This window comes from Mixophyes fleayi, chromosome 8 (assembly GCF_038048845.1).
Source record: "Mixophyes fleayi isolate aMixFle1 chromosome 8, aMixFle1.hap1, whole genome shotgun sequence".
NCBI classification, from domain to species: Eukaryota; Metazoa; Chordata; class Amphibia; order Anura; family Limnodynastidae; genus Mixophyes; species Mixophyes fleayi.
The window spans coordinates 139,337,286-139,365,041 of NC_134409.1; the positions used below are offsets into that span (position 1 = coordinate 139,337,286).

Consider the following 27,756-nt stretch of genomic DNA (forward strand, 5'->3'; position numbering starts at 1 on the left):
GGGGTAATATACTGAATTACCTCAGAATATAACTGTATAATACAGAGGAGAGATCAGTCAGGGGTAATATACTGAATTACCTCAGAATATAACTATAATACAGAGGAGAGATCAGTCAGGGGGTAATATACTGAATTACCTCAGAATATAACTGTATAATACAGATGAGAGATCAGCCAGAGGGAATATACTGAATTCTTTGTTTCATGTCAGTGACTTATTTATAGTTTTCCTATCAATACAATTCTGGTGCATCTCCTGAAATGTCCATCTCTTCACTCTTTTAATCACCATTCCAAGGTGATTAGACAAAGAGGCCTTAGTGTCTGGAAAGCTTTCATTCATGTGCAGTAAAAAAGAAAAATAAATTGCATTTTTTGAGGGGACCCCATACCGCCAACCCACAATTTTCCATATTGCATTTTCCACACAGCATTATCAGGCACCTGGGTATTTATACCTGTTATTGATGGAGGATAATGATGATCATAAAGGAACAGAAATAAGGGAAAGGAGACTGTCGATGATTTATGGACTTTATTATTATTATGGAAAATACAAATATCTGAATTATTTAACTCCCTGAGTATATACAGATACAAGAATTAATTTTACTGCTGACTCCCAGATATTAAAGCGATTGTCTGTGAGGTTAGTGGTCAGACCTCAGCATACTCCACATTTTATTGAACAGATCGTATGCAGTTCACACGTCACTTTTGCCTCTAGTGTCCTCATTCTCCCTCTAATGGAGGGACACTGGCGAGTGATCCGATGATACGAGTGTAAATCTGAATTCCACGTAGGAAGACGTTCTCATTCAAGTACTCGTTGTGATCATGGAGTAAGATTGGGGTATTGTTCATGGGAGAGAACCCCAGCGCATCAAATCCAGCCTTTGGGGATCAGAGAGGTACAATTAATGTTCACAATTAAAATTCACTGAGAACCAATGATATCGCTGAGACATGAAGAAAAGAATCAAGGTGAAAATCTATTAGATAAAAAGAGTTAGCTTTTCACAGCAATTTCCATGACAATTCTCCTGTACATACTCACCATCCTAATGTATTTACTGTCGGTGGAAGCTGGGAAGATCTCTGGTTTTAGCGTCATACCCCTGAAAACAGGATATCAACAAGTTTTAAATCATCTGAATGTAATATCCAACACTCTCCCCTAGCTCCTGGGCCAGTCTCATATCTGTAACCTCTGCTAACGACAGACCAACAGCTGTGTAGAGCATCCCATCTCTGCCATATTGCTCTTATCTAGGACAAGATTTCGCCCAGCATGGTGGGGAAAAAAACGAGGCGTAAAAAGGTCAACACAGTTGGTCGATGATCCTATCTCCTTTACTCACAGCTCTTTACAGGGGTCGCTGAATGCTTTCCACCAGGGATTATTGTCTTCTGGTGTGGTCATCCTCTGCTCCATAATTTTCTAGGAGAAATAAGGAGATCACATCATTTATAGCACAGAATGTATAGTTATCCATACTGGACATGCAATGATCTCATGGAATCTCTCTCACCAGATGATACTCCCAGGTGACCTGGTCTCCAGCTGTCCGGAACCAACTTTCTAGCTGAGATTCAAACTCCTGTTCGAATAGATGCCATTATGTACATTGGTGGAAAAGCTGAGTAAGTTGGAAAACCAGACATAGGAAATAAAGGAGAAAGACAGGACGAGGATGACCATTAAAAACCACCATACCTTTAAGTTCACAGTGGGTGGGATACGGAGGTCAAAGGTTGCGGACATCTCGGTAGGAATGACGTTGCAGGAAACCCCTCCATTTACCTTTGTCAGGTTTACTGTGGTCACATCACCGAGTGTAAGGGACTGATCGGATTCCAGTCTAAGGAAAAGGGAAATAAGTCTGTTCTCTTTAACCCAACCTCCCCAATTTGTAACCAAAATAGCTAAACCCCGTGGTTCTGGGTCCCCCAATATTGCTGTAGAGAAACTGAGAGTGTAAGTGTGAGGCAGATTATCATTTCAAGCTAATTAATCTCACAGAATGTTTTTGGACTGTAGGAGGAAACTGGAGCACCTGGAGGAAACAAACATGATCATGGGATAACATACAAACTCCACACAGGGACCCAGACTAGAACACCATGGGTGCTACACAGCAAGGCAGCAATGCTAACCACTGCACCACCCATTCATATACTCCTAATATTCCTGTGAAGATTATATCATGGAATAAATGCATAATACATATTTCATCCCAGTTTAAGCAGATTTTCAAACAATGTTATCTGATCTGTGAGACTCATCTGCTTCTTCACATATAAAAACACGATAATAGCCAAGAAAAGCTTTTACCTCTCCTTCTCTTTTTCTCGAAACGCCAGTAAATTTGATATAACTGAATTCTTAAAACAAACAATATTCAATGTTAATAGCATGATTTGTAAAACATGATATATAAAATCTATCCCACAATTTTACACTCTCAGATTTACATGTTTTTTTTCATACTATTATTTCCATAATTCCGTATACCAGTTCATGTTTCTGTAATTCAAGAGTTGAAATAATGTGCATATAGTATATAAATATATTTCTATAACCTATTATTACTCAGATTAAGATATATTACATTTTGTTCTCAAATTTACATTTTACTGAACAGATGGGATTTTAATAAAACATGAAAGCAGGTAAGAGTCACTTTGCCCATCTCGTCTGCCCACTTTTATTCCCAGACCCCAGAGGGCCTTTGACTTGGGAGGATCCCACACTGTCCACTTATAGGCTGCCTGCACCCAGAGTTACACGGTCCGTGGTTCCTGCCTAATTTAGCTCCGGACTGATGAGATATCGTGTTAGGAATAGGTCACGATGCAGAGCCAAAATTCAACTGACAACTGTTTTGACTTTTATACATTCATGGATCACATACGCTTGTATGTCATGCTGACTTTGTACTCATTGGGGCTGACGCAGAGTAGGAGATACACCAATTTGCGTAGCATATCTTGCGTGAAAAAGGCACCGCGCATGCCCAGAAAGTGAGCACATGCATATGCGCTTACGCAGACTTCCGTGACTCTGGCATTTATGACTACATGCGTCTGAAGAAGCGGGTAAGGGATCTGAAGGCTGTTCTAACTCTGGCAGAGTACCATATAGGTGTGTTTATGGAAATGCGGCTGATGCACACCTGCTGAAATGCGCATAAATGCCTGTTAGCAGGGTTATTTTTTGCACCTGATGATGATGGCTTAGCATAAACCAGACACATATGCTGCTACGGATGCATCTCAAAACGCGTACGACGCTGCAAATTGGTGGACGTACGCTATTTTTCAGAGATCTATTTTTTATGCCCATTTTGCCGACATCTGCATCAGTCCTCCTATGTTTTACCATACACTACTCACAAACTAATATAATCGGGTAAACTCACTAATTTGGAGGCAGCTGTATTCTCTATAAAGCGGGAGCCGTGACCAGGATTCCCCCTGCAATGTACGGTTACCCCTACAGGTACAAGAGACATAAGGAAGTCAATGGATGTGAGAGAATGGATCACTAAACCGAATATGCAAACAAAAATCCACTGACGCATATCTATGTGCATGCATCATTCCTAAAAGACATACTAGTTATAAAGGGCTTGGACCTTGGTGGAGACTACACACTTGGCATAATTCAGAAAACCTGATCATAATCAGGAATTTACACCCTGAAAACCAAATCTGGGACAAGATTTGACAGATATGAGGAATTCATAATTCCAGCCAAACACTAACAGGTCATTGGCCAATCTGATTTTCCAGCCACATTTATAAAGAAAAATCTAGGTCAAAACAACCAGTTTGGTCTACTAGACCTGCACTCATGTTAATTAATACCTTAAGTCTTAAAAGGACAGTGAAGTATACAGCAAGTAAAGTTTTACATTATTACACCAGACTGTATAATTATTATTATTAATGTATCTGATATAAATTAAGAGTGTGCGGGGCCAATGATATCACAGCAGCTTAACTGACAAATTAAAAACCCTTTTGTCCATATCCCAATGCTATGGGATGTGGCTTTTAGGTGTCTAATGGAGCTGGAATGTAATACTTAATTAAACTTTTCTGTTTAACAAAGCTGCAGGAAAAGGTGCAGATAACACTGAACAATGTATCCTATTATGCCTCATTTGAAACATGTATAGAGTTCAGTGGCTCATTAACTTGTATGTTACAGTTAATGGCCCTTTCACAGATGAAGAATGATGAACAAAGAAGACTTACACCAAACACACTTTTCTCCATAAAACACACTGAACTCGTCTGTGGGGTTTGCAAGACCTGTAAAACAAGAATATAGTGACTGGGTCAGAGACTGGACGGCCGATAGAATGACTGGCGAAGATGGGAATGAATGAGACACAAATGGCTTAAAGTGTGAAATAAAATTAATGGTAAATGAAGTAAAGAAAAATATTGGAAATAATGGTAAAAAAAGAAACATTGCATTAACAATTAGAGAGAATCACGCACCTTCATCAAGAGCTATCCCAGGATTAAGTGCATGGAATTCAAGGTGATCTGTAAGACTTGGCATTCCAGCCTTACTACTGATTTCTTCATCTGTCACAGAGAGAGATGGGATTTACCCTGTACATATTTTCAGTACAGGTAACTACAGTACTGACCCTTACCCCTCCCCCTACTTCGAAAGCTCTACCTGTCTTACCTGGGACCATTGTGAGGTGAATGGTGCGCGGGAAGTGATGGCCCTCAGACTTCAGCTGACGAACAGCTTCTAGATACCTGCAGATCAAAAGAAGAGCCCCTCAGCTCAACTTTATCAAATTAATTCGAATTACCCAGTGTCCAGCCTTCATTTATGGAGAAGTGAAATATCAGTGAAGAAATAGAATATTCTCAGTGTAATAAATGAAAACTCTGGACCTCTAGAGATTTTCCGCTCAAGACAATTGTTGAACTGTATATAAAATCCTGAAGTCGCCCAAACGCTGCAACTCTGCCAGGCGATTAAGTTGTCTTAGACTAAGTGGTCACAAGTTGCAGCATTATGGCCCCAGCGACTATCGGACCCAGTCTGATCAGGATCTTTCATAGATTTGTTTGGACAGAGCTGGATCATCCATTAGTCTCCTGCTAGGGTCCACTAGATACTGAGGAGCCCAGATTACCCTAACCATTTTTTATGTGGGGCTTTTTGACAAACGTAGAGTGTAAGAGGGAGCCTAAACTAATATCTTCCCTAGGACCCCATCTTATCTTAATCAGGCTCTGAGTCAGATGATTGGTACATGGACACTGACTGCACCTGACCGTGTGTGCATTTGCAACGTGGCAGCTGTCTGTGCCAACTCAGATCCCATAGGAGTTTCCGGATTTTGGGATACATGTTCTGCATGTAACTGGCTCCTTTCCATTCACTCCTTCAGCCCAGTTATTGACATTTTCAATGTTGGTTTTCCACTCATTCAGGTCATCTACTAGTAACTTACTGGATAGTAACTGATTTCATGTCCTGCGTTCCTCTTCCATAAATATTCCCATCTGTGTCTTTATGGGCAGAGAATGGTGGGTACGTCCAGAACTCCTGCAAAGGAAAGTTCTTGTTTAATCTTCTTTTTTTCTAACCTCATCCCAAATTTCCACGTTTTGTAGCCCCCCCGACCCTCCTCACCTCAAACACTGGAACCACATCCGTGTGGGAGTTTAGAATCACAGACTTCAGGTGGGGCTGAGACCCCTTCCAGGTGAGGATGACTATTGTCTTACCTGGAGAGAACTAGAGAGAACACAACATTATACACAATCTAATCAGTGGCCATTGTGACTAATGCCACGTTTATCACCATGATACAGACAGCAGCTGTGCTTTTATTGCCGTCACTCCATCAGGATATACACCTATATAATTATACCTCATTCTTCCCAATCTCTTACCTCTTCATAACTGCTATTCCTCTCAATGACCACACTTACCTCCAGCTTCTTACTCTCCAGCCCAATCTCTTCTGCCATCTTAAATAGAAACCGGACAATTCCATCTGGAACACACATGAAGAGAGTTAATAGTTTCTGGGGAACGCGCACTGGACCTGATTTAGTATTGGACACAAAGTTAATGAATGAAGGGAAAAGTGTGTCTGCGAGAAGCCAATGAGAGCGGTTTGTATTTAATTGGCTGGAGCTGAAGAAAATTGATTGGCTGTTTGAATATGGATCTCTTGTGGTTTATTGATGAAATTGAATGAACTCCATAGAACACAAGAGGTCTATACGCAAGTAGCCTATTGGAGCAAATTTCTCCAGCTCCAGCCAATAGGAGGTAAGCCATTCTGCGTTACAGCTTCGCTAGCAGCGTTTTCGGAGTCTAATACGTCTTTTATTTTCTTCCCCTATTGAATTATTCTTAGATTACTTCAGGGTATATTGAAATGTGCATTTAATGAAATACTCGACTGAGATGAAGAAGAAATTGTTATGCAATTCATGTGAGGAGTTTCTAAAAATGCACATTTCAATCTCTATGAATACAAGAAATAACTGATTCCTAGGATTACTACCCTGAGGAAATGCAGGGTGCATTGTCCAGTGAATAAATAAGAATAAAGCATGTTTTTCTTGGGCACTATAGGGATCAATAATCTTTATGGCCACGTGCCTTACTGGTGCATATGTGTGCGACACCGCAATGGGGGATATAAAATTCACTGTTCACTGAATAATTTGCATTCCTTAAAAAGCCAATGAGGAAATGGCTGAAGTGACATTGGGATGGTGAATGCTATACTGCCATTCCAGTCAACCAGTATCCGCTCTGAGGTCACTAATACGAAGAGTGATGTGTGTGTTACTTAGCATTCATTTCACTTCAGTGCAGCACTAATACATTATACTGTTCCAGGATTACCCTTAGTTGCTGAGGTCCATAGAGTGTTATTGAGTCCACAGGTATTTTGTCCTCAAAGTTCCCATTATCACGTGGAGTGGAGGATTATGTGGTTTCATCGGATTACCTGTGAGGCTGTTGTTTGCCTCACATTGGTGGATAGACTGCAGATTACCCCATTTCTATATTCTTACATTATACTAGCTTTTCTTTGTGTTGTTATTTAGTATACAAGGTATGTCTATTAAATAACGAGACTGATTAAATAACTCGCCTTTATTTATTGGTATTACAAATTTAATGTTTGTCCCCTTCAATATACTCCCCATTTGCACGAATACATCGCTGTAGTCTTGTATTCCACAAGACTACTTTCCCTGTAGGATGAGCATGTGTTAACTGAGACTAATACACTTTCATTTCTGCAAGTTCTGGAATTATCATCAGTGTTTTGCTTCACACATTTATTCAGCAGAATATACTACTAGAGAAGTATAGGGGTAAGGGGCCAATTGTTACCGTAGTCAGGGTCTGGCTGCACACTCCGTATCCTCAGATATTCCTGGAAACGTGCAGTTGACGGATTGTCAGCCGGTGATTCCATCTGCAGAGAGTAAAGAGCTTCATATAAACTCACGCCAAGTGCAACATCTGATCGGCTTATTTACCCTGCAAAGATTTTATCTGGGAGGTGCCGTCACCCCACCCCAACACAGCAGCCTCACATTAACCCCAACAGTGCCAGGCTACAGGCTATGCAGGTACTTTTAGTTCCACATCTGCTGCTGAGCCAGATGTTGCCTAATTATAACTCTGAGTTACTATAATTGTTGCAGCAATAACCTTTGCATCAGGTGCATTCCAGAGGATATAGCGCCCTATGGCATAGTGGATGTACTCACTAAGAACCACAATATTATTTACAGGCTACACTCCCATTCCCAAAGAGAAGACATGTTGCAGCAAATTAGAAGTCTTGAGGGTATTGATTTCAACGGTCACAAGATCAAAATATTTCAGGATCTCTCTTAGCACACTCTACAGCTAAGAAGCGTTCTCAGACTGTTGACGGAAGAGCTTTGCGAACACAATATTAAATATCGGTGGGGCTTCCGCTTTAACCCCCATGCAGCACATAATGGCAAGCAAGCGTTGCTTAAAGACTCCTCAGATCTCAACCTTTTTTCCTCAACTGTGGACCTTCCCCCCCCTGTGTTGCTACAGGAGTCTAAAACTAGAGGGATGGCAACAAGTTCCTCAGCCATGCAGAAGCCCAAAAGCCACTTCATCTTGTAATCAAATGGATAATTCTAGAGTATATCCCTGAGATCTTCAGTCTTCTCCACAAAAGTAGTTAACTGGATTGTATATACACCATTCTGAACGCTTGTCTTTCAAGCCTCGAGGGCTTCCTATAGTTGCATAGACATAACCGACCTATATGTCATTATAATTACTATGTTGTCTTATCTTGGCCTCACTATTAATCACTTGATTTCTGATGCTCATTTAAATATTTCTTTCAATTACTATTATGGTCATCTAGTTCTTGTACCAGCACCTATTTCCCGGGGGCTCCACCGGGCTGTATTTACTTGTCACCCAGCTCTTGGAGCCCAACAGAGTCCTATTATAATAGAATACACCTATTTTTCCTATTAGAACAGGCACTATGTCAGAACTACAGCCAGTAGTGTGCGTTAGACCACTGACATCCAGTCCTGGCAGGTGTGGGCAATAACCTCCAACATTTTTCATTATTATTGCAAAGTATTATTGTCACCCGGCTGGTAAAATTTTTCTGGGGAGAACACGACTCTCCTCTTGGAGCACTAATTCGCTCATTTGGCCTCCAGTACGCTGATGACACCCAAATCTATATCTTCCCCTGACCTCTCCCCTTTTGTACAATCTTGTGTAACCAACTGTCTTTCATCTCCACATGGATGTCCGAACAGTACCTAAAGCTCAACATATCCAAAACAGAGCTTATTATCTTCCCTCCTGCCAGAATCACACTCTCCCCTCAAGTTTCCCTCACTGTCAATAACACCACAATTTCCTCAGTCTCCCAAGCCCGCTGCTTTGGTGTCACACTTGACTCCACCCTCTGCTTTATTCCTCACATCCAGACTCTCCCAATCCTGTTGATTCCACATTTAAAACATTGCCAGAATACGCCCTTTTCTTACTCAACATGCTACCACAACTTTTATCCATTCTCTCATCATCTCCCATCTTAATTACTGCAACCTGGCATTCCCGACACCCCTAAGTGCTGCTGCAAGACTGATCTTCCTCTCTCGGCTCTCCAAATCTGCTGCACCACTCTGGAAATCCCTACACTGGCTCCCTATGTCCTCCAGAATCCAATTAAAATTACTCACCCTCACCTACAAAACCCTCAACAACACCACCCCTTCATACATCCCAAATCTCATATCAAAATACTCTCCCTCCCGCCCTTTGAGATCTACCTCTGACCTGCGCCTTGTCTCGTCTCTGGTAACCACCCCTACAAGACTCCCGTGCGTCTCCCCATTTATGGAATTCCCTATCACGCTCAATCAGGCTTTCAGACAGCCTTCAAATCTGTACACGTTCTCTAAAAACCCATCTCTTTTTTAAAATTTTCCTTATCCTTGATGATATTACTAATACACCCTCACAACTGTCCCAATCGCCACTCTAAGCCACACTCACTCCTCTTGTTTCAGCTGTGCCCTCTTCCACTTAGAATATAGCAGGGTCCTCCATACCCTTTGTTTTTATCTCTTCATTTATTTTGTCTACCTTGTCTGTCCTTGTTTTATGTATGTCCTGTTTTCACTACTGTACGGAAATGCTGAGCACTGTGGCACCTTACAAATCTACGATAATAATAATAATCTGCAAAGCATCTCGCCCACAATCAGTAGCACTGAGGAACCTTACCCCCAGGAATGCACTGTGTCTCTATACCTGCTCGGTTATTGTCTGTTTGCAGCTGCCAGCAGCCTCTGTGGTCACTTCCCCTTCCGTGCAGAGCTGCTGCACTCAAGGGACCTTTTATACCAGCCCTGGCTGAGAGGCATAACCAATCCAACCAGATCACATCCACCCTGAAAACAGGGACTGTGTAGGGATATAGTAGTAATATCTAGATTAGAGAGGGAAAGTTAAACTTATAAAGTATATATAGTTATTAGAAGAGGATGTGTATTTCTTCCATAGTAGTGATGAAACAGCTTGGTGTATGAGGGGGTCTGCAGCATAGTGTATGTGTTTAGTATGTAATGTGTATGTCGTATGAGCACTAATGTCTTTATTATATACGAAGGCAGTGCAAATTATATATGGAAACTACAGTATTTTCATTCAATTATCATGCAGACCACACAATAAACGACTGTTTGATAAGATATCGCATTAGTGTGTATGCTTCCACGCTAATGTTTTATAGTACAAAGTACATTGCATCATTTGATTAGGTTTTATGAACTTTCTAAAATTTACGATCAACGATGTAGTGTAAATTCGGAAGTGTGTACGTACTCACGACCGTCTGTCCAACACTTCTGCAGATAGTTCCCCCAACCGCGATGCATTTGTGGGCCTGCATATTTAAATCTATCATGTTATTTCCTATGTAATGTGTTGATCTGTTGCTTAAAATTTAAAGCACATTTTCATAGCATATCAATAAAAAAAACTTTTTTACATCCTCTATATGTCATCTGTTCCTATATGCAAGTGTATACTACATGAACTGTTAACATATGTGCAAATACTGTACATATTATCAATAATGCCTCATTTACTTACTGATGTGCTATGTGTCAATATCTTAAATTCTGTATTAGCTACCTGTATGTATAATTATTTTACCTGTTCTACCCATTATATATATATTTATATATAACATTCAGAAAAAAATGCACAATACCTCCAGTTGTGGGTGCCAGGTTAAATGAGTTGCACATATAATCCTGTCCAAATAAGACTGGAAACCAGCACAATATATGCAAAGAAATAGGCTTGACTTATTGCATTTAAAATCCACAGCAAAACGGCTCCTTTGTGCCATCCACAGCTACAAGTCAAAACAAACAAATTATCTGCTTCATTGCTATGTACTTATCTTGAAAAGGCAGTATGGGAACATAGCTTGTAATAACGTCAGTCACAGAACACCCCACGGCTGTTCTTGTGCTCATGAGGCGTGCGTACGTACGTACACTATAAGGTTCAGTATACCTGTGTCTGTACCGAAGAATAAATTAACTTCGTAGCCTTTATTTCAGGCTTATCAAGAAATTTCAGCAAATAAAACAGTATCTTCTTTAGTTATTTGTTAATATAATCATAAAAAGGCATACAGATAGGGCCATTTCAAGTGCACATACTCTGCATACTCTACTGTGGTCCTGTATGTATACCTTAAATATATATTAGTTTTATAAATTTGTTTTTACATTATGTAAATATATCGTATATACAAATAACCTTAAATGAATGTTGCATAGCCATGTATGGCGGTGCTTAACACATTACTAAACTGTAATGTTATAATGGTATATATGATTTAATTATTTATTAAAGGCTACTGATCATTTAGATCTCTGAGTGCTGTATACTGTTTTACAATCTTAGCACTATATAGATCATTTAACTTTAGAGCTGGCTATAGCCTTCCATCAATATTTTTTCATTTATGTGATACAAATCAATATAGCTTTTTCGAGTTGGATGAATTAATTTTTAACGTCATTAATGTTTGCCCTCGATGCGTTGAGATATTCTTGCAGCTTTGACATCTTTTTCGGCCACACCTCTTCCATCACCGGAAGCCTGAGAACTATTAATGTTTGACCCCTCCTTCTCTCCTTCAGAACTTTCGTGAAATGACGATGGTATCTATATGAACAACGGAAACAAGATTTAGTTAATTTTAGTGATTACAGGGGATACAACATTATTTTTTAACACTACTACTGGACTACTACCATTTGCTCACATTGGACACTGCTTGAAATGACTTTGTGCTGATGTCCCTCTTGGGTTTGTCCAAGTATGCTGTTGTGCTGGTCCATACCAACAAAAAGAAATACAGTTATGGCCAAAAGTTTTGAGAATGACACAAATATTATTTTTCACAAAGTCTGCTGCCTCAGGTTTTATTATGGCAATTTGCAAATACTCCAGAATGTCATGAAGAGTGATCAGATGAATTGCAAATAATTTCAAAGTCCCTCTTTGCCATGACAATTAACCTTTCCACTGCATTTCAGCCTTGCCACAAAAGGGCCAGCTGACATCAGTTCAGTGATTCTCTCATTAACACAGGTGAGAGAGTTGACGAGGACAAGGCTGGAGATCACTCTGTCATGCTGATTGATTTAGAATAACAGACCGAAAGCTTTAAAAGGAGGGTGGTGCTTGAAATCATTGTTCTTCCTCTGTTAACCATGGTTACTTGCAAGGAAACGTGCAGTCATCATTGCTTTGCACAAAAAGGGCTTCACAGGCAAGGATATTGCTGCTAGTAAGAATGCAACTAAGTCAACCATGTATCAGATCATCAAGAACTTCAAGGAGAGAGGTTCAATAGTTGTGAAGAAGGCTTCAGGTCACCCAAGAATGTCCAGCAAGCGCCAGGACTGTCTCCTAAAGTTGATTCAGCTGTGGGATTGGGGCACCACCAGCCAGAGCTTGTTCAGGAATGGCAGCAGGCAGGTGTGAGTGTAAAACAGTGGAACAAAACAGGAAACTCCCCAGACTTTAATTCCATTGATAACTTGTTGGTCGATCCTCAAGAGGCGGGTGGACAAACTAAAACCCACAAATTTTGACATTCCAAGCATTGATTAGGGAAGAATGGGCCATCGCTTCTTGTATTTGGAACTTGCTTCGTTTTTCCCCAGATTTTCTGCTCTTTTCACATTGATTTTGCTCAGCATTGAAACTTTTGATTGACGTTTTGGTCCTTTCCAAACGGATTTCACAATTTCTATATTATAGCAAGGTAAGTACTTGATTGCAACAGACTTTGTTCCTATATCAGTTTTGTGTGGATGGAAATATTGCAATACATGTTTTATCTTTTTTCAGAAATTTCATCATGTCCTCTGACAAGAATGTAGAACTCATGAATGATATTATTGAAGCCTACAGATCACATCACTGCTTGTGGCAAAGCAAGTCCAAGGACTACTCCAACAGGCAGAAGTGGATAATGGTTTATAAGGATATGGTCAGAGTGAGCCTTCCTCATTATCCAGAGGCAAATGCAGATTGGGTCAGAGGGAAGATCCAAAACATGCGGACTGTGTTCTGCAAGGAAATCAATATGTTTTAGGCTTCAAAAAGATCAGCGGCAGGGGCTCAAGATGTCTATGTACCAAAGTTGTGGTAACTTGAACTCCTACGGTTCACGGCTGACCAAGAAATTGCCAGACCATCCACTGGCAACTTGCCCTAGAGGGAGTCCATATCCTCCTCTGTCCCTCAGGAAACCGAAGACATATCGGCAAGTGGCATAGTAAGTAAACATGCAATCATAAATTATTAAAATATTTATTTATATATTGGTAAAAATTAGTGCTTCAATATAACATAGAATGTCAGTGTACATACATTATAACGTCATTCTGTCATGACATGGCGCCCTGACCATTAAAATATTGCAAATACTCCTCCCTGTGTAACTTGGCCTTTTCACTGGCATTTTTCATTTGAGAACCCGATGAAATAGGACAGATTTCAGAGAGAAATTACTTCAGAATATACCTGTATAATACAGAGGAGAGATCAGTCAGGGGTAATATACTGAATTACCTCAGAATATAACTGTATAATACAGAGGAGAGATCAGTCAGGGGTAATATACTGAATTACCTCAGAATATAACTGTATAATACAGAGGAGAGATCAGTCAGGGGTAATATACTGAATTCTTTGTTTCATTTTAGTGATTTATTTATAGTTTTTCTATCAATACCCTTCTGCGGCATCTCCTGAAATCTTCATCTCTTCTCTCTTTTGATCACCATTCCAAAGTACATGACAGTAATGAAACAGACAAATAGGCCTTTGTGTCTGGAAAGCTTGCATTCAATCATGTTCACAAGTAAAGGAAAAATCAATTATCATTTTTTGGGGCCCCATACTGCCAGTCCACAATTTTCCATATTGTATTCTCCACAAAGCATTATCAGGCACCTGGGTCCACATTTTGTTGAACAGATCGTATCCAGTTCACACGTCACTTGTGCCTCTAGTGTCAGCATTCTCCCTCTACTGGAGGGACACTGGCGAGTGATCCGATGATACGAGTGTAAATCTGAATACCACGCAGGAAGACGTTCTCATTCAAGTACTCGTTGTGATCATGGAGTAAGATTGGGGTATTGTTCATGGGAGAGAACCCCAGCGCATCATATCCAGCCTGTGGGGATCAGAGAGGTTGATAATTAAACTTCACTCAGAACCAATGATATCACTGAGACATGGCTAGAAGGACTGAGGTGGAATTCTAGTAAGTAAAAAAATGTTAACTTTTTATTGCAGATTCCATGAGAATTCTCCTGTACATACTCACCGCCCTAATGTAATAACTGTCGGTGGAAGCTGGGAAGATCTCTGGTTTTAGCTTCAAACCTCTGAAAACAGGATATATACATGTATTAAATCACCTGAATGTAATATCCAACACTCTCCACTAGCTCCTGGGTGAGTTTAATTTTTGCTAACAGCTGTGTAGAGCATCCCATCTCCGCCATATTGCTCTTATCTAGGACAAGATTTCACCCAGCATGGTGGGGAAGAAACCAAGGGGGGGGGGGGAAATCCATAAATTGCAGATTTGTTCTACACTCCTGTCTCCTTTACTCACATTTCTTTACAGGGGTCGCTGAATGCTTTCCACCAGGGATTACTGTCTTCTGGTGTGGTCACCCTCTGGTTCATACATTTCTACGGGCAATAAGGAGGTCACATCACTTACAGCACAGAATGTGTCTTTATCCATACTGGACATTATCCACCAGGATACAATGATCACCTGGAATCTCTCTCACCAGATGATACTCCCAGGTGACCTGGTCTCCAGCCGCCCGGCACCAACTCTCTAGCTGAGACTCAAACTCCTGTTGGGATAGACGACATTATGCACAATGGTGAAAAAGCAGAGTAAGTCAGAGAACCAGACATAAGGAATAAAGGAGAAGGACAGGACGAGGATGACCATTAAACACCTCCGTACCTTTAAGTTCACAGTGGGTGGGATACGGAGGTCAAAGGATGCGGACATCTCGGTAGGAATGACGTTGCAGGAAACCCCTCCATTTACCTTTGTTAGGTTTACTGTGGTCACATCACCGAGTGTAAGGGATTGATTGGATTCCAGTCTAAGGATAAGGGAAATAAGTCTTCTCTTTAATCTCTCCCCCAATTTGTAACCAGAAGAGCTAAACCCCGTGGTTCTGGTCCCCCAATGTTGCTGTAGACTAATTGAGATTATAAGTGTAAAACAGATTATCATTTCAAGCTAATTAATCCCCCAGTATGTTTTCGGACTGTAGGAGGAAACGAGCACCTGGAGGAAATAAACATGATCATGGGATAACATACAAACTCCACACAGGGACCCGGACTTGAATCCATGGCTGCTACATGGCAAGGCAGCAATGCTAACCACTGCACCACCCATTCATATACTCCTAATATTCCTGTGAAGATTATATCATGGAATAAATGCATAATACATATTTCATCCCAGTTTAAGCAGATTTTCAAACTATGTTATCTGATCTGTGAGACTCATCTGCTTCACATAAAAAAATACTGTAATAGCCAAGAAAAGCTTTTACCGCTTCTTCTCTTTTTCTCGAAACTCCAGTAAACTTGATATAACTGAATTCTTAAAACAAAATAAAACAAACATTATTCAATATTAATAACATGATTTGTAAAACGTGATATATAAAATCTATCTCCCGTTTTTACTCTGTCAGATTTACATGTATTTTTCATACTGTTATGCCCATCAGTCAGTATACTAGTTCATGTTTCTGTAAAAAATATATATCTTATTGCTAAGATTAAGATATATTTCATTGTGTTCTCAAATTAACATTTTACTGTAAAGAAAGTGGGCGCACGCATATATAGACTAGGAGGATTCTGGCATTTACGACTACATGCGTCTGAAAAGGCAGATAAGGAATGTGAAGACAGTTCTAACGCAGGCAGCGCACCGTATAGGCGTGTTTACAGAAATCCGACTCATGCACACCTGCTGAAACATACATAAACGCCTGTTAGGTGGGCACCTGATGATGAGGATTTGGCATAAACCAGGCGCAATTGCTGCTGCTAATGCATTTCGAAAAGTGTACAGCTCTGCAAATGGGTGGACGTACGCTTTTTTTTAATGATCTATTTTTTATGCCCATTTTGTATACATCTGCATCAGCCCTCCTGTGTTTTACCATACACAACTCATAAACTAATATAATCAGTGGTAAACTCACTAATTTGGAGGCAGCTGTATTCTCTATGAAGCGGGAGCCGTGACCAGGATTCCCCCTGCAATGTACGGTTACCCCTACAGGTATAGAGACATAAGGAAGTCAGTGGATGTGAGAGAATGGATCACTAAACCAAATATGCAAACAAAAATCCACTGACACATATCTATGTGCATGCATCATGCATAAAAGATATACAAGACACACATCTGGCATAATTGAGGAAACCTGATCACAATCAGGAATTTACACCCTGAAAACCAAATCTGGGACAAGATTTGACAGATACGAGGAATTCATAATCCCAGCCAAACACTCACAGGTCATTGGCCAATCTGATTTTCCAGCCACATTTATAAAGAAAAATCTAGGTCAAAACAACCAGTTTGGTCTACTAGACCTGCACTTATGTTAATTAATACCTTAAGTCTATTAAAAGAACAGTGAAGTACACAGCAAGTAAAGTTTTACATTATTACACCAGACTGTATAATTATTATTAATGTATCTGATATAAATTAAGAGTGTGCGGGGCCAATGATATCACAGCAGCTTAACTGACAAATTAAAAACCCTTTTGTCCATATCCCAATGGTGTGGGATGTGGCTTTGAGGTGTCTAATAGAGATGGAAGGTAATACTTGATTAAACTTTTCTGTTTAACAGAACTGCAGTGAAATGTGCATAAAACACTGTACAATGTATCCTATTATGCGTCATATGAAACATGTCTGGAGTTCAGTGGCTCATTAACTTTTATTTTACAGTTAGTGGCCCTTTGACAGATGAAGAATGATGAACAAAGTAGACTTACACCAGACACACTTTTCTCCATAAAACACACTGAACGCGTCTGTGGGGTTTGCAAGACCTGTAAAACAAGAATATAGTGACCGGGTCAGAAATAGGACGACCAACAGGACAACCGGGGGAGATGGGAATGAATGAGACACAAACTGGACTCATGGGCATAAAACTGAAATAAAATGAATGGGAAATGAAGTAAAGAAAAAAATTGGAAATAACAATTTAACAAGTAACATAAGTATTAACAATTAGGAACACGGACCTTCATCAAGAGTAATCCCAGGATTAAGTGCACGGAATTCAAGGTGATCTACAAAAAGTTCCATCCCAGTGTGACCCCCGATTTCTTCATCTGTTAGAGAGAGATGGGATTTACCCCGGGCGTCAAGATTGGTTCTTTGTACATATTTTCAGTACAGGTAACGCTCTACAGTACTGACCCTTCCCTAAACCCCCTATTCCGAAGCTCAACCCATCTATTACCTGGGACCATTGTGAGGTGAATGGTGCGCGGGAAGTGACGGCCCTCAGACTTCAGCTGACGAACAGCTTCCAGATACCTGCAGGTCATAAGAAGAGACCCTCAGCTCAACTCTACCAAATAACATAGAATTACCCAGTGCCAACTCTACTGTAGGAGCTTCCCAACTTGAGGATACACGTTCTGCATGTAATCGGCACGTTTCCCATTTACTCCATCAGCCCAGTTACTTACATTTTTATTGTTGGACTTCTTGCCATTCAGGTCATCTACTAGTAACTTACTGGATAGTAACTGATTTCATGTCCTGCGTTCCTCTTCCATAAATATTCCCATCTTTGTCTTTATGGGCAGAGAATGGTGGGTACGTCCAGAACTCCTGCATAGAAAAGTTCTTGTTTTATCTTCTTTTCTCTAACCTCATCCCAACTTTCCACGTTCTGTAGCCCCCCTGACCCTCCTCACCTCAAACACCGGAACCACGTCCGTATGGGAGTTTAGAATCACAGACTTCAGGTGGGGCTGAGACCCCTTCCAGGTGAGGATGACTATAGTCTTACCTGGAGAGAACTAGAGAGAACACAACATTATACACAATCTAATCAGTGGTGATTGTGACTAATGCCACGTTTATTACCATGATACAGGCAGCAGCTGTGCTTTTATTGCCGTCACTCCATCATAATATACACCTATATAATTATGCCTCATTCTTCCCAATCTATTACCTCTTCATAACTGCTAGTCCTTCCAATGACCACACTTACCTCCAGCTTCTTACTCTCCAGCCCAATCTCTTTCGCCATCTTAAACAGGAACCGGACGATTCCATCTGGAACACACATGAAGAGATAATAGTTTCTGGGGAACGCACACTGGACCTGATTTAGTGTTGGACCTGATGTGAATGAATGGAAAAGGGCGTGTCGTGAGCAGCCAATCAGAGCAGTTTGCATCCAATTAGCTGGAGCTGGAGAAAACTGATTGGTTATTTGAATACAGACCTCTTGTGGTTTATGGATGAAATTGAATGAACTGCATAGAACACAAGAGGTCTATATGCAAATAACCAATCAGAGCAAATTTCTTCAACTCCAGCCAATCGGAGGCAAGCCATTCTGATTATTTACAGAGTATGTACTTCTAAGAAAGAATTACAACTCAGTGCCTGTGTCTTTCTTGATTATTAATTAGGTTAATAAGATGTTAGCTTTTTATCAATCTAGTGCAAGTCAGTCTAATGAAAGTCAATATCTGATTGGTTGATAAGGGATACAAGACATTTCTGCTTATCTACCAAGTTTATACATAGTGCATCAGAAACAAATACATTAAAATGCCAATACGTTGAAGTAGAGCAATATAATAGGACTGTGATTGGAGCCAATATTACACAGCACACATTTACTAAATAACAACACAAAGAAAAGCTAGTATAATGTAAGAATATAGAAGTGGGGCAATCTGCAGTCTATCCACCAATGTGAGGCAAACTACAGCCTTACAGGAAATCTGATGAAACCACACATATTTCCTGGTGGTAGTCATTTTCCCGGCTCATGTATAATGTAATCCAGGCTGTGGGTTCAGCCATTGTCGCTTTAAATCCGCAGTTTGGATCAGGACCATTAGAAATTACGTCATTTGTTAGTGTCCATGTATTTCAAAGTCGCTTTTTACATTTGTAGGAAATTGAAGGCGCCACAAATACTACTTGGCACTTACATGGTAAGTCACTATTTTTACGTTACCGGTGTTGTAGTCATCGTGATATTTTCGTCGATGTCTACTGTGTCGGATTTATATGAGTCGGGAAACCCTACGAAAACCCACCATCCACACCACATGATAATAGGAACTTTGAGGACAAAATACCTTTGGACTCAGTAATATTTTATGGACCTCAGCAACTAAGGGTAATCCTGGAACAGTATAATGTACTGTATTAGTGCTGCACTGAAGTGAAATGAATACTAAGTAGCACATCACTCTCCGTATTAGCGAGCTCAGAGCGGATACTGGTTGACTGGAATGGCAGTATAGCATTCACCATCCCAATGTCACTTTAGCCATTTCCTCATTGGCTTTTTGAGGAATTCAAATTACTCAGTGAACAGTGAATTTTATATCCCCCATTGCTGTGTCACACACATATGCATCAGCAACACACATGGCCATAAAGATTATTGATCCCTATAGTGCCCAAGAAAAAAACATGCTTTATTCTTATTTATTTACAGAAGAATGTACCCTGGGGCAGTAATCCTAGGAATCAGCTACTACATGTATTCACAGAGAGTGAAATGTGCATGTAATGAAATGAACGGCACAGGGATAACCAAGAAATTGTTATGCCAGGAGTTTCCAAAAAGTAAATAAGCTGGAGGCAGTTTCCCCGTAAGATGATAAAGTGATGACTGGGACTAATACACTTTCATTTCTGCAAGTTCTGGAACTATCATCAGTGTTTTGCTTCACACATTTATTCAGCAGAAGATGCTGCTAGAGACGAACAGGGGTAAGGGGCCAATTGTTACCGTAGTCAGGGTCTGGCTGCACACTCCGTATCCTCAGATATTCCTGGAAACGTGCGGTTGACGGATTGTCAGCCGGTGATTCCATCTGCAGAGAATAAAGCTTCATATAAACCACGCCAAGTGCAACATCTGATCGGCTTATTTACCCTGCAAAGATTTTATCTGGGAGGTGCCCTTACCTCATCAAAGCAGCCCCACATTAACCCCAACAGATCACAGGTATTTGTAGTTCCACAGCTGCTGATGAACCACATGTTGCCTAATTATAATATACTATGCTATAGCTACAGATTGCATCTACAGTGAAACCAGTTCTCTGCAATTGTCTTCCTGGTATTTTTGAAAAGTTGCTTTTACTTCTTCTTTTGCAACAATTCACGCATCAAATTTCTTAAAAATTTCCCTAAAAAAATGTATCAGGAACGTGGCTTGGCGGCCATAGTGTGTGGACAAGTTTCTCAGAGCACCCCTCATTTCTGGACTAAATTTGTTAAAATCGGAGGTCCCTCTTTCCCCTAGCTTACCACCCATTACAGACACAGCCGTTGTCCTGCAGTTGGGACCCAATTGACTCAAACCTGGTCCAAGTAGGCTCACGAGAGCAGTGACCCCCTTTTCAGGTCTGTTGTAGCGCAGCTTTTCCTGCGGTGTCTGGCAGTGCTCCTCGATCACTTGTGATAGCCTGTTCGTTCTTGGCAGCTGGCCAGGGGACTAGTTATTCTGGAGGTGACCCGCTAAGTGACCTCCACCACTTCTTGCAGTTTTCACTCTGTACCAATCGACAGGAGCTCCTATACATGGCTCCCTACCCCTAGCAGCAGAATACTGCTCTAGCATACCAGCCTGCACTGAAGACTGCTCAGATTCATTTTAACAAGAGAATACGCTGACCTTTTGAGAAGTTGCAAGTGCTACAGACCGGAGTGTGTGACATTTCTGACCAGTAAGCTCTGGCTCAGCCCGCTTAAACATATTTTTGATACCCAATGCTTTGAACTCCAGGAATACTGCATTACCATCCCTCATTGCAACACACCTCATTGTGTTCCAAGCTCTCCTCAATTATCTAGAGCTTTCTTTTGCTGGCAAGCCCTATTCAATACCTATACTACTGCCTCATCCAGATGTCAACTGGCTGTTCCATGATCTATGCTAGTGATCCAGCGCTGGGCACAGGGACCTCTTCACTACATGTGAACAGCTGTTTTGAACCATCATTCGGATATTGATATGTAAAAGGTCTGCTGATTAATCCTCCAAGTGATTTGTAAAACTTTTGATATTAGCTGCCAGTACAGGCATTGGAGGCTTGCAGCGGCAGAGACCCTACACAGTAACCAGATATGCGACGATACCTTAAACCTTCCAGCTGTTCATCCTCGCAATCTTTTGCAGGAGATGGCCATGCCCCAGAGCCTATGGAAGCATCCACCTCCCTGGCAGACAATGCTGGCCTTCACGAGATCCTTCAACACATCAAATCTTTATCAACTAAGCCGGACATTTTAGTTGTGGAGCAAAAAATACAAGAGAATGTATCCACAGCTGTTTCTAGCACCCATACTGACATATCACATTTGGCTGATAAATATACTTCTTTGGAAGATGAAAGAGACACCTCAAATGAGTATGTTACAAAGCTCCAAGAGTCTGTCCTACATCAGGCCTCGAAATTAAAGGATCTCCACTCCAGGCATGAGTGGATGACCTAAATAATAGGGGTTGCTGCAATAACCTTCGCATCAGGGGCATCACAGTGGATATACCTCCCCATGGCATAGTGCATGTACTCACTAAAATCTTCAACAAAACTTCTGGGGCAAGAACCTAACTCCCAGATAGTCTGACAGAGCACATAGGGCCCTACGCACCAAAGCCCAAAACACGGAGAAGCCCCACGATATAATTTGCAAACTACAGTACCATTCCCAAAGGGAAGACATACTGCAGAAAATTAGAAGTATTCAGGGTATCGACTTAAATCATAACAAGATCCAAATATTTCAGCATCTCTTCTGGCACACTTTACATTTATGAAAAGTTCTCAGACTTTTGATGGAAGAGCTTTACAAGCACAATATTAAATACCAGTGGGGCTCCCACTTTAGCCTACATGAAGCACATAATGGCAAGCAAGCTCTGCTTAAAAAATCCTCAGATCTCGACAATTTTTGCTCAACTTTGGATCTATCCCCTTATCTCTACAGGAGTCTGCAATGATAAGGATGGTCAGCACGGTGGCTCAGTGGTTAGCACTTCTGCCTCACAGAACTGGGGTCATGAGTTCAATTCCCGCCCATGGCCTTATCTGTGTGGAGTTTGTATGTTCTCCCCATGTTTGCATGGGTTTTCTCCGGGTGCTCTGGTTTCCTCCCACATTCCAAAAACATACTAGTAGGTTAATTGGCTGCTATCAAATTCACCCTAGTCTCGCTCTGTCTGTCTGTGTGTGTATGTTAGGGAATTTAGATTGCAAGCTTTTATGGGGCAGGGACTAATGTGAGTGAGTTCTCTGTACAGTGCTGCGGAATTAGTAGCGCTATATGAATAGCTGATGATGATAAGGATGGCAACAGGTTCATTGGCCAGGCAGAAGCCCCAAAGCCGCTTCATCTTGCAATCAAATGGATAATCCTAGAGTTTATCCTTGAGATCTGCAATGTTCTCCACAAATGTCGTTAACTGGACTGTATGTTATTAACTCCCAAACCAGTACAGTGAAACTTGGGGACTACTCTGAAGGCCCGGTGTTCGCTGGCGCCCCTAGTGGTGGGGACAGACTTGGCTGCGGGCCGACCGAGGGTCGAGTAACGTATACTGACTTAAAGGAGTACCCAGGAGTGGAGTGATTGGCGGGCTGTACTAAAGAGGTATCAAAGGTCACAAGCACAGATACAAAATCCAGGGACAAGCGAAGGGTCAGACACACAGGCAAAGAAGCAAAATCCGGAATCCAGGCAAAAAGGTCAAGGTCAGAAGAGAAGGTTCTCAGGTCCAGGAACAAGCAGGGGTCAAAACACGGGTAGTCAATCCAAGGTAGCAATAACCAAACAGATAGAACAAGTAGGCAGCAGGACTGAGGGCAGAACACTATAACCGGCAGTGAGGCTGCAGACCTCACTGCCCTAAATACCACAGGCCACCAATCAGAGCCTAGCTCTGAGCCTCACACAGCCCCCATATAAATTACATTAATCAGCCCACAGGCTGTGTTAAATTGCGCGCATGCGCCCGGCCACTAGTACCGCCGGGACGCAGCGCCAGATTAGAAGCGTCAGACCGTTGCCTTGCAACGGCCGACCAGGAACTGGAAAGGACGTCCCGGTTCTCAAGGTGACGGCCGGGACGCTAGAGGACCCAGGAAGCGAGCCGCAGCGGCTTGTAACACTGTATATACACCATTCTGAACTCTTGTCTCTGGGGCTTCCTGTAGTTGCATAGGCATAACCGATCTTTATGCCATTATAATTACTATATTGTGGTATCTCAGCCTCGCTATTAATCACTTGATGCTCATTTTAATATTTCCTCCTATTACTATTATGTTCATCTAGTTCTTTTCCTTTTAAGGTTACGTCAGTATTTTGAAGTTTACGTTGTTTATCATATGTTTATCTTACTAGTTACAGCTTTTAGGTCATGGTCTGTTGGAGCAGTGGTCAGGAGCGGTCAGCAGGTGGCAAATGAAAGTGTACACCTTTCCTGTTTGCAAGAAAAGATGGGCATTTGAATTCTGGTTGTATTTGCAAACTAGACACTATCTACAAGATAAGACTATCCTGGTGGGGTGGAAAGGAGCCTGACTACCTTAGAGAAACTGTGTCTCCTAAGAACCCAGACATACGGTTTCTAACATCTATAAGATGCTTATTGTTAACATATATCCTCAAGTATTGATCAGACTTAGACTAAAATATTCCAGTTTACCCTGGTCAGCTCAGCTAGTCTTTCTGTTGTGGAGATGCAAGGTCCTCTCTCACTGGTACAGTTGGCCGTCTCAACTTTGTAAAATGCATCGGGGTGTCTCCGGTTCCTGTTGGAGGTGTGGTTCGTGATTTGCGTCTTCACTGCACATTTGGTTGAACTGCCCTGCTCTTGCACCCTTCTGGCATAAGGTTAGAGAATACGCTATGGAAATTGTGGGATGCCCAGTGCCGAAGGGCCTAGACTTTTGGTTATTCAACCTCCCAAATATTTCATTATCCCAATACAAAATAATCATTGCTCAGACACTTAAACAATGCTGCGAATGCGATTCCGATAGACTCGAGGTCTGATGTTCCCCCGAACCTGAAGGATCAGTTCAACAAGATAGAGATTTATATGACCATAGATGATATTTCCATGTCTAGCCAAGAACGATAACATGGCTTGAGCTTAAGAACTCTCTTTCTTACCACTCCCCAAATATCTCTTCATTTTATCTAGGCAACCTGAGCTTGATGCCTTAGTAGCAGGTGAGCTTCATCTAGATGTTCTAACTGTACAGAAAATATCGGGATGTCCTTATCATTTAGTCTGTGGGAGACCAATGTGGGGGCAGATGTGTGTTTTCTACACTAAGTGTTTTTCTCACAAAGTGTTTAGAAAATACAGTTAAACAAGACAGTTGAACAAACATTGAACATCTATTGAAGAATTGAAGACATCTAGAAATAATCTAGATCTATGCATGTTGCTGTAATCTATCGCCCCCCTGGACCCCACCAACACTTCTCTACACAGCTCCCTCACTTCTTATCCTCTGACATCCCCACCATCATCATGGGTGATTTCAACATCCCTCTTGCTAATCCATGTCCCAATGCTGATTCAAAACTGCTCTCTATAACCTCCTCACTTGACCTCTCCCAGTGGATTGAATCCGCTACTCATCAGGATGGCCACTGTCTTGATCTTGTTTTCTCTAGAATAAGCTTAATTTCTAATTTCCTTAACACTCCTTTCCCCCTCTCGGATCATCACCTTATTAGTTACCCGCTCACTCCCAGTTCTTTAATCTCCCTGCTGTCAAACTCTTTCAAGCCTCCTTATACCTGCACTAATATTAACTCTATTGATTTTCAAAAGTTTTCCATTTCTCTCCAACATCTTATCTCCCCAATTTCTACATTCTCCTCCCCTCTGATATGGCAGTTCTTCATTTTCACCAAACCCTAGCAAATAGCCCTTGATCAAGTGGCTCCAGCGACTCTTCATACCCTGCGTAGACTTTGTTGTTAACCGTGGCACACTAAAGTAACATGAAATCTACAAAAACTTTCTCGTAAAGCTGAATGTCATTCGCGTAAATCTTGTACCTCTAATGATATCAGCGCATATACTGCTATCTACCACTCCTATCAAAGTGCTCTGGGCACTGCTAAACAAGCATACTTCCAATCTCTCATCTATGACCAGGCTTCTAACCTCAAACACCCTTTTAACACATTTAAATCTCTTCTCAATTCTCCCACCCCAAACCCTCCGACTACCATCAGTGCTCAGGATCTTGTTTCCTATTTCAAGGACAAGATTGATAAAATTAGATTAGAAATGGTGTCATCTCCCTCGATTAGCAATCAGCTCAATTCCATCCCAGCACCCTCTGACACCCTCTCTTCCTTTGATTCCACAAATGAAGAGGAAGTTTCTACTCTCTACTTTCTTATCTTCCTACTCTACCCAGGGGCGCACGCAGGAATTTTAGGGAGCTGCTGCGCATGCGCCCGTGCATGTTGCGCTCCGTTTCGGCAGCACTGTACTATACACAGCCGCGGCGCTGTCAAAGAATCTTCCGCCGCGGACGCTTCTTTGACAGCGCTGCGGCTGCTATATAGTACAGTGCTGCTATGTGGGGCACTTCGTTAGCGGGGGGGGGGTTTCTGGAGACCCAGAATCCCCCCCTACGTGCGCCCCTGCTACCTCCTGTCCTCTTAATCCCATACCCTCACAAATTGGTAGGTCCCTGTCCAATGTGCTTATTCCACCTCTAACTAAAATCTGTAATATATCTCTCTACTGGTATCTTTCCATCACTATTCAAGACTTTCCTCTAGTCTTCAAACCTTCAAGTGTTCTCTGAAAACCCACCTCTTCAGACAAGCTTATAATATTCCTCTACCCCCCTCTTAATCTTCCTAAGTTACCCTATTACCACCCTCTAGACAGCTAACACAAGACAACAACCCTCTCACCAACATAGTTGTGTGACTAATCACACAGCACACTAAATACTTTGTAATCTTTGCATTGTAGTTGGACAAATGTTCAATATGATGTAGCCCTTACCCTCGTGTATCAAACCATTGTCCTATAGATTGTAAGCTTGTGAGCAGGGCCCTATTACCTCTGTGTATGTATGTATTACCCAGTATTGTTTTATTACTGTTTGTTCCCAATTGTAAAGCGCTACCGAATTTGCTGGCGCTATATAAATAAATGTTGATGATGAGGATCTTCCCCTCCTCCCTTCTCCCTCACTCAGTCTCATTCATCCTTACCCTATCCCTTGTTTATTTGTCTTTTACTTTTTATTTTATTGTTCTTACACACTGAAAATTTTTGAGGATGGTTTTCTCTATATTTCAGAATGTATTGGAGTACATTGTTACATTTGTTTTCCTCAATAAAGTTTATACAAAAAAAAGTGTAGCTAAGTATATCTGTGCAGAGTCTAAAGGCTTCCAATGCTGCACCGTCAGATCCCTGCAGTCACAGTCCCTAAGTCCCTTTCTCCAGAGATCTGCAGAGCATCTCACTCACAATCAGTAGCACTGCAGAACCTTACCCCCAGGAACGCACTGTGTCTCTATACCTGCTCTGCCATTGTCTGTTTCCAGCTGCCGACAGCCTCTGTGCTCACTTCCCCTCCCAGCAGATTGTGCAGAGCTGCTGAGCTCAGGGGAACCCTTTATACCAGCCGTGGCTGAGAGGCGTAACCAATCCAACCAGATCACATCCACCCTGAAAAGAGGGACTATGTAGGGATCTAGTAGTAATATCTAACATTACCTAGCCATTGTCAGGTGGGACATTTTAGTTTAGAGAGGAAGAGATAAAATTATAGAGAATATACATAGTTATTAGAAAAGGATGTGTATTTTTCCATAGTACTGTAAAAGCACCTTGATGTGTGAGGAAGTGTATATGTACTCATGACTGTCTGTCCAACACTTCTGCCGATAGTTCCTCCAACAGCGACATAGAAAACCTGAAGTGAATGTTGTATAGCCATGTTTGGTTACAGTGTTAGCACTATATAAATAATTTAACTTTGGAGCTGGCTATAGCCTTCCATCAATATTTTTTCCTTTATGTGATACAAATCAATATAATTTTTTCAAGTTGGACGAATTTATTTACATTATTAATGTTTGTAGATAGATAACCACTAATACAGTGCTCTATGGTCCTAAATGCAGCCAAAATCCTGATGCAAGGGTATACAGCCTAAAAGATATCTATAACAACAGTATTATATCATGACATTCAGCGCTTATAGGTTCTCGTAGATAAAAAGGAACAGAAAATAGCATATCAATGTAAATGCATT

The 27,756-nt window shown here is 41.3% G+C and overlaps 2 protein-coding genes and 1 long non-coding RNA gene across 6 annotated transcripts in view; 1 reads left to right on the plus strand and 2 right to left on the minus strand.

Annotated features, from left to right (window-relative positions):
* Positions 1 to 27,756, plus strand: part of LOC142099882 (uncharacterized) — a 69,959-nt gene that overhangs the window by 953 nt on the left and 41,250 nt on the right. The window lies entirely within an intron of this gene.
* On the minus strand, positions 524 to 9,937 carry LOC142099879 (aminoacylase-1A-like). 2 transcript variants are annotated; one of them, XM_075183810.1, is made up of 15 exons: positions 9,850 to 9,937; positions 7,408 to 7,492; positions 5,979 to 6,043; positions 5,677 to 5,781; positions 5,495 to 5,589; positions 4,711 to 4,787; positions 4,515 to 4,604; positions 4,266 to 4,322; positions 3,425 to 3,498; positions 2,338 to 2,387; positions 1,720 to 1,864; positions 1,535 to 1,603; positions 1,364 to 1,443; positions 1,060 to 1,120; positions 524 to 896 (listed from the first exon to the last, which is right to left on the minus strand). In XM_075183810.1, exons 2-15 carry the CDS (start codon positions 7,490 to 7,492, stop codon positions 735 to 737), a joined length of 1,215 nt encoding a protein of 404 aa, XP_075039911.1. In that variant the 5' UTR covers positions 9,850 to 9,937; the 3' UTR covers positions 524 to 734. The 2 variants fall into 2 exon arrangements, with proteins under 2 accessions (XP_075039911.1, XP_075039910.1); XM_075183809.1 differs by having other exon boundaries at positions 9,823 to 9,902.
* Positions 13,437 to 27,102, minus strand: LOC142099878 (aminoacylase-1-like). 3 transcript variants are annotated; one of them, XR_012678625.1, is made up of 16 exons: positions 27,019 to 27,102; positions 20,223 to 20,307; positions 18,453 to 18,517; positions 18,151 to 18,255; positions 17,970 to 18,064; positions 17,688 to 17,764; positions 17,467 to 17,556; positions 17,212 to 17,268; positions 16,401 to 16,474; positions 15,738 to 15,787; positions 15,131 to 15,275; positions 14,946 to 15,014; positions 14,762 to 14,841; positions 14,468 to 14,528; positions 14,089 to 14,314; positions 13,761 to 13,776 (listed from the first exon to the last, which is right to left on the minus strand). XR_012678625.1 is itself a non-coding variant. In XM_075183806.1 (15 exons), the coding sequence occupies exons 1-15, from the start codon at positions 27,028 to 27,030 to the stop codon at positions 14,150 to 14,152; spliced, it is 1,230 nt and encodes a 409-aa protein (XP_075039907.1). In that variant the 5' UTR covers positions 27,031 to 27,102; the 3' UTR covers positions 13,437 to 14,149. The 3 variants fall into 3 exon arrangements, 2 of the variants coding, with proteins under 2 accessions (XP_075039907.1, XP_075039908.1); XM_075183806.1 differs by having other exon boundaries at positions 13,437 to 14,314; XM_075183807.1 differs by lacking the exon at positions 27,019 to 27,102 and adding an exon at positions 26,963 to 26,981 and having other exon boundaries at positions 13,437 to 14,314.

Bases quoted from the DNA above. Each gene is read 5' to 3' on its own strand.
- LOC142099878 (XM_075183806.1), bottom strand. The intron at 17,269-17,466 runs GTCCGTGTTCCT...CTTGTTTTACAG, and splicing joins TGGGATTACTCTTGATGAAG to GTCTTGCAAACCCCACAGAC. The intron at 14,315-14,467 runs GTGAGTATGTAC...TGATCCCCACAG, and splicing joins ACAGTTATTACATTAGGGCG to GCTGGATATGATGCGCTGGG.
- LOC142099879 (XM_075183810.1), bottom strand. From the start codon at position 7,492: ATGGAATCACCGGCTGACAATCCGTCAACTGCACGTTTCCAGGAATAT. The intron at 4,788-5,494 runs GTAAGTTACTAG...TTTGATCTGCAG, and splicing joins ATGAAATCAGTTACTATCCA to GTATCTAGAAGCTGTTCGTC. The intron at 897-1,059 runs GTGAGTATGTAC...TGATCCCCAAAG, and splicing joins ACAGTAAATACATTAGGATG to GCTGGATTTGATGCGCTGGG.